The sequence below is a fragment of the Tenrec ecaudatus genome, chromosome 15 (assembly GCF_050624435.1).
Source record: "Tenrec ecaudatus isolate mTenEca1 chromosome 15, mTenEca1.hap1, whole genome shotgun sequence".
Classification (NCBI taxonomy): domain Eukaryota; kingdom Metazoa; phylum Chordata; class Mammalia; order Afrosoricida; family Tenrecidae; genus Tenrec; species Tenrec ecaudatus.
Window position 1 is genome coordinate 45,656,031 of NC_134544.1, and position 7,375 is coordinate 45,663,405.

Genomic DNA, 7,375 nt, shown 5'->3' on the forward strand with positions numbered 1-7,375 from the left:
CTGGAAAAAATGGATATCTGCCAGAAGGAAAATGAAGCAAGACCCTTATCCCACTCTATGCACAAGAATAAACTCAAGGTGGATCACAGACTTCGAGGTAAAACCCCAAACTATTGGGGTCATCAATGAGGGAATTGGGACAAACCTGAGAACCTTGGTACAGGGAAATCATAGGGTATTGTAAATAGCAAAGGATACACATACAGAGGAGTCACAAATAGACAAGTGGGATATACTAAAGATAAGTGTCCTGTGTACTTCGAAAAAAATTACCAAGAGAGTAATAAGAGAACTCACAGACTTGGGAAACATCTTTAGTATTATTGACACATAAAACAAAGGCCTTATTACTAAAACCTACAATACTTTGCAAGCTTACAATAAGATAAAAATTAACTTTACACTAAGGAAGTGGGCAAAGGACCTGAGCAGAAGGTTCACAGGGGCAGAACTCCAAATGGCCAACAACTATATGAGAAAATGTTCCTGATCATTAGCCATAAGAGAAAGGTAAATTAAAACAACTATGAGATACCACTTAGCACACTCAAAGATAGCCCAATTCAAAAAACCAGAATCAAGTGTTGGAGGGGCTGTGGTGAGGGAGGTATGTACAACCATTATGGAAATCAATTTGACAATATCTAAATTAGATGGAAATTGAGCTACCATACGACCCAACAATCTCCCTACTGGGCATGTACCCAAAAGAGGCAAGAAACAAACCATGACGAGGCATCTGTGCTCAGTTCACAATTGCAAGGAGTTGGAAACAACCCAAATTTCCATCAACAAAAGAATGGATCAAAAAGCTGTGCTACATAAATACAATGGAGTACTATGCATTGCCCCAAAGCAGCGATGAACTCATGAAGTACATTGGCATATGGGAAGAATTGGAGAAAGTCATGCTAAGTGAAGTAAGCCAAGCACAAAAGGATAAGTACAACATGAGTCCACTGAGGTAAGCATAAAAAATGGGGCATAGGGGAAAAGCTACTATCTACATACATTCCTGGGGTGAGGTCCAGTACTGTGACAGGTCCCAAACCCAATCTAGGGATACATATGGCTGCCACCTAAATAGGAGGGGGAAAGAGGGGAAAAAAAGACATGGGTAGTGGGGGAGCAGGGCACTAACCCATCCAAGAGGAGGATATTGTTTATATCTCCACAGGAGAGGGAGAGCGAGATCAGGCTTCAACCCAATGCGCCAAGACGTGAATACAACATACCAGCATATACCAGGGAACCAATCGAGAGGTCTGTGGGACCGGCCCCAATTCCAACTATGTGGACACTCTCCATTCCCCAACCCAAAAGAATGCACTTCAGAGGACAGTGATGAAGCTACAGCTTGGGGAGAGAAGCATGTCTGATTAGAGCACACAGAGAACCAAAGAATGATGGAGAGGGGGAACACATTTTGGCCCACCAAGCCCAGAGGACAATATTCCTGCTCAGAGCAGACATGCACAGAGAGGACCACAGGGCCAGCCCCACCACAAGACACACGACGTCCTTCACTCAACCATAGCACTATGAGGGGCAATACTGCAGACACAATGCAGGAGCCTTGTCCAATCTGACCCCATCACATAGGGGTGTAACACTAAGGGCATGCAACAGAGTAGCAAAGTGATGAAATACCCAGGGAATAAAAAAAAATACTTTTGGGATAGAGTGTGGTAACCCATCAGACTGGATTGGAAAACACTCAGAAATACCAAAAACAGGCCTTGAACTTTTTACAGGCTTTTCCATTTTTGTCGGTAGCTTTCTTTTTGTTTTCATCACTTTGGTTTTGTTGTTTGGTTGGATTTGACTTCCTTTGTTGTTTTGTTTGGCTTGCCTGGTTTTTATGCTTATTAATATTTCTGCATTTCCATCTAGACAAGATAGGCAGGATAAACAATTTGGAGTTGATAAGAATGGGACTGACGGTTCCAGGGGGGTACAGGAGAATGGGAGGTGGGAGAAAGGAAGGGGAGGGTAAAACCAACCCAGGGACAAGGGAACAACAAGTGAACTAAAATTAATGGAGATAAGGGTGTAAGATGCCTAGTGGGCCTTAATCAAGGTCAATGTAGCAGTGAGGAATTACTAAACCCAAATGAAGGTCAAACATGATGGTGGGAAAAGAGGAAAGTAAAGGAAATAGAGGAAAGAACCAGGAGGCAAAGGACATTTATAGAAGTCTAAATACAGGCATGTACACATGTAAATATACTTACATATAAAAAAAGGGGAATAGATATATGTACTTACATCTATATGTTAAGAATTAAGGTTGCAGATAGACATTGTCCTCGACTCAATACTCCCTCAGCACAAGTACATCATCAACACAAGAACACTTTGTTCTAACAATCCGGCATTCTGTGATGCTCACCTTCCTGACACAATCGCTGAAGACAAAATGGGTGCATAAGCAAATGTGGTGAAGAAAGCTGATGGTGCCCAGCTATCAAAAGATATGAAAATAAACAAGTGGCCATCTAGTTGAGAAGCAACAAAGTTCGCATGGATGAAGCACACCAGTCTGTGTGATCATGAAGTGCGGATGGGATAAGGTATCAGGCATCTAAGACTCAAAACAAAATCATACCCAATGTGAATGAGTGGAGGACATGGGGTGCAGACCCAAAGCCCATCTGGACATCCCCTCACAGAAGGGCCCCAAGGAAGAGATGAGTCAATCAGGGTGCCATATAGCACTGATGAAACACAATTTTCCTCTAGTTCCTTAATGCTTCTGTACCCCCACTATCATGACCTCAAGTCTACCTTATAAATTGGATTAGACCATAACATACACACTGCTACAGATAAGAGCTCGAAACACAGGAAATCCAGGATAGATAAACCCCTCAGGGCCAACCATGGGAATAGAGATACCAGGTAAATAAGGAGAAGGTGGGGGAGAAGGGGGAAATCAATCACTGGATTACCATATAAAGCCCTCCCAGGTGGATGAACAACAGAAAAGTTGGTGAAGGGCACAAAAAAGGAAAAAAAGAAAAGAAACATTACTTTATTAATTATGGAACATTAAGTATTTGTGCTCCAACTGTAATTTGAGGTGTACCCTTTGCTTGAAAATATCATGTATAAATCATGACTAATCATTATTTACATGGTTTATGCATCATTGTTGAATTCTCTACATACTTATCCTAATCCATTTATCCCCACTTAACATGTGGGGATGCAAGCCAAGGAGAACATGGACAATATTCATTTAAAAATACAACTTCTTTGTGAATTGATTTGTGTTGGGAATTGCCTCAATAATTAAAACCTTGTCATATTTAGAGGGATTTCAGCTGATTGTTTTATTATGTCGGTTTATTTGTTTTGGACTTATGTAAATAATTGTTTCAATTCTTTCCCTCACCTATTGAGAAAGCACAGATTTTCTTGCAGTGAATCATTTATTAAGTACGTGTTTAACATGAAACCCAAAATCACATGCTCTGAGAGAATGCCATACATTGTAATAATATGGGGTGAGGGTGACTTCACGTGTTCTAAAATATTTACATACATGTAATATTCATAATCACTTTAATTACAGCATTGTTTTACTCTTTTCACAGTAATGGCATAGATTAAAAATTTACAAACTATAATGTAAGTAACAATTTGTCTATGGCTGGTCACGATAAATCAATGTATGACACAGGGTCATTAAAATAGGAAAAAGAGATTTAATTTGCTGTGTTTTCCTTAAAGATGATTAATAAAGCAAAAAACCCATCTGTTCTAAATACAAAATAAGTAAAAGATATTTTATAGAAATGAAAATACAGATTGCATGTGCACATAATACATATCCATTCTGCCTTAAATTGTTTGCTTTTCATATGAAAATTCAGTGTCTTTTCCAATGTACTATTCAAATTGATCCCACAAAAAGAATCAAAGCTTACTTCAGGAAGACTTATACTTTTATTTAAGATTATATATAATAAAGCACAGTCATCCTAAAATATTGAACAGCATTTATAAAACACTGGTTTGGGAGAAAGTCAGCATTAAACAACAAAGTAGTGATTTTCCATGATGGGAAGTGAGTGAAGCAAGTTCCACATTTTTTCCCATATGACAGTTGCCACCCTCTGGCTGTAGAGGAAGGAATGGGGAAATTGGCATCGGGGCCATATTTGATCTCCTCTGACTTCCTTATGGCCACAAGAGTGGGGTCAGACATGCCTCGACCCTCCTTCCTTCTTTACTCCATGCGGACACCAACCATTCCTCCCTCTGCACTGTTCTATGCTGGGCTCAATAATTCATGGAAATGACCACACAGAGCTCACAGATAAAACTTAGAACTATGGGGATTTATTAGGAATGGTAATAGGTTAGCACGAGTCAGGATAAGTAAACAGTAAGGTTACAGTCATTGGCCCACAGCAAAACCTTTCCTTAGTGGGCAGCTAGATCTTTCTCTGGTCCTCAGCCTCTTAGCCATGTGGTCCATTGGCTTCTACTTCCATGGGTCAGGAAGCCTGACTGTCACTCTGCCTTACAGTCCTATAGTCTTAGTACTGCTCCTTTAGTCTCTCTCATAGTTTCCTTGCCTCGGCCTCAGTTCTTGGCATGGCCCATCGTCTCTGATGTCTCTGGTAATGGCCTCCACCACTTCTGACGGAGACCTTCAAAGTTCTCTTCATCCACTGGTCCTGGGATGCTTTTCCGTGCCTGATATGGGTGTGAGACACAGAGAGGTGGCTTCGATGGAGGTGTAGTCCTGTCTTTCAGCAGCCCATGCTCAGAAGGAAGCAAAGGGTCTGACTTGGTTCACGCGACTAAAGTCAGGACTTCATCCCAACTCAATAGTGTCAATAATTATTGCAGAGCACGCCCTCCAAAATGTTATCATAGCCACAAGTACCGAGTCCAAAATAACAGTACATCCCATCGGAATTACAGGCAGAAAGGCCGGAGTAATTGACGACTTCTCAAGAATCTAAATCGAACCCAGAGGACTCTATGAGCGGAGAGTTTAGGGAATTCAACGAGGCCAGAGTTTTCAGCACCGAGTAATGAAAGGTGAACGTTTTACAGAAAGAAAGGGAGAAAGAACCTCAGAGATTTTCATGGGGCTCATTGGAATATTAAATTAAGATCAGCTTATACATGATAGCAAATTAACCTAATTCGGGGTGGGGGGAAATGTCCCTGTTTCTAATGGAAAACTATAATTTGTAGTGTCTCATTTATAATAACAGGAAAAATTAAATATTGCTTTATTACATCTTCTGAGAGGTTTATGCAAAAGCTGAAAGAATGTAGAGTTTTAAGAAATTTAGTCAATTGTTAAAATTCTAATTATGAATTACTTAATATTTCTAAAAAAAACCCACTACACAATCATCACAATATTGGGCAGCCAAATAAAATATATACATAAAAATTAAGAGGGAAAACAGGATACTTTTTTTTGTGTGTGTACACATTTAGTTTTATTGTAACAAAGCAACTTGTACACTTTTAACCTTTAAAACTGAGCATCTTTCCTTTCCAGTGAAACAAAAAGAAAATTTAAAAATAAACAGGAACAAAATTACAATAGAGAATGTCAATTCCAAAGATGATCCTACAGGTTCTGCTGATTCTCCCATCGAGTGGCAGGGCTCAAGTCATCATTAGGAGATAATTTTATTTTAAAAGTGTCATCTTAAACAGCAAGGATGTCTGTTAAACATCACAATTAAACATGCCAAAGGAGAAGCCATGTTGTCAAAATGCCCACTTAACCCACCCAAACATCTCAAACCCACCCTTTGCTGACCTTCTATAACCCCCTTTCTTTAAGTTTTTTTTCCTTTTTTTAAACAAGAGAAGTAGACAGATACATGTTGGTAAATGCTAACTGTCCACATTCACATAGAGACACAGTGTAATCTCTGAGCCCAGTGTACAGAGGAAGGAGGAAAGAAGCTAGAGTTCTATGCACTACTACACAGGGGCCTAGCACCCTCCAGCTGCCAGCAGGGCCAAGGGAGCAGAGGGTTTTGTTTTCCCACAGAGCACGGTGGTGTGTTGATTCCATTGTTTTTGAGACAGGAAGGGACAAAAATTAATTTGAACACAAGGGGGTAGAGATTCTTTTCCACTGTATTCTGCACAAGGCATTATTCCCTCCACCCCCAAATAAGTTGAGAACCATGGTGTAGAGAAAAGAGACCTCAAGAACAGGGTGACTGAGCACAAGAGGAAGAAAACAAAACAAAAAAGACTGCAACTTGCTCCCAGGGACTGAAGAAAATTAAAAAGGTTGGAATCCATCAGTGTTCTGTTAGTCATCCTCTCCTTCATCCTCCTCTCCTTCCTCTCCCTCGTCATCATCTTCATCTTCTTCCCCTTCGTCTTCATCCCCTTCTTCATCAATATCTTCTAAACCTTCTTCTTCTTCATCGTCATCATCATCTTCTTCTCCTTCACCTTCCACATCATCCATATCAGGAACCAAATAGTACTGCAATGGATTTGGCCAAATATCATCTTTGATGACCTCTCCTAATTCATCTGCGCCGGCATCAGAATGGTCGGTAAACCAGGTCAAGACACTCTCAGGTTCGTCATGCTGCCCCTTCCTGCTAGCTTTGTTCTGTGTTTGACTGGAACGTTTCGTCAAGTCCTTTCCAGATTTCCATTTGATTTCAGTTGATTTTGAAGATGGATCACCACTCTCATTCAGATGAGATTCTTTGGAGAGAACTTTATTTTCAAAGTAAGGATTTTCATCAAAATAAAAATCTATTCTGTAACCTGATTTAATGTCTTCAAACTCTGTCACTTCAGCTCTGGTCAAATAATGCAAAGCCTCTTCATCCTCTTCCCCAAGCAATGCAGACACTTGCGGATGGTTGACAAATGTTGTTACCCAAAAATTGGGGATTTTGGCGATCAATTCTGACCTCTTCTGAAAGAATGGTTGGCGGAGTTTGTTATATTTCTGTTCTACTTTCAAAATCTCCTCACTGGCTTGTTCATTAAGTCTGTCTATTTCATTTTGTACCTCATCAATATGTTCAATTGCTTCCTGCTATTCTTTTTCTTCCTTCGGGGGGGCCGGGGTCTCCTGCACCTTAGGTTTCTTCATTTGCGGCAGGCTCGAAGACTGGCGTTTAGGGGCCATGCTGCTTGCTGTCGGCCAGCGGAACCCGAGGGACGCGCGAAAGAGCCGCTGGCCTCCAGAGGAAACCGCCTCAACAGGATACTTTCTAAGGAAAAATAATAATCAAGACTGGCTCAGAGAGGACAAAGCTAGGTTAGAAAGGCACATTAGAAAAGTTATGTCCATCATCCAGATTCCTTCGCCCTCAAGCCTAAACAGTGGTCTGAGTGGCTTAAAGAAAAAAGG

At 40.6% G+C, this 7,375-nt stretch overlaps 1 protein-coding gene across 1 annotated transcript; it reads right to left on the bottom strand.

Annotated features, from left to right (window-relative positions):
* Positions 1-5,907: 5,907 nt before the first annotated feature.
* LOC142427303 (protein SET-like) lies at positions 5,908-7,150 on the bottom strand. The gene is given in 1 exon segment (XM_075532542.1): positions 5,908-7,150. A coding segment is annotated over 1 exon segment (843 nt). The 3' UTR covers positions 5,908-6,307.
* Positions 7,151-7,375: the final 225 nt, after the last annotated feature.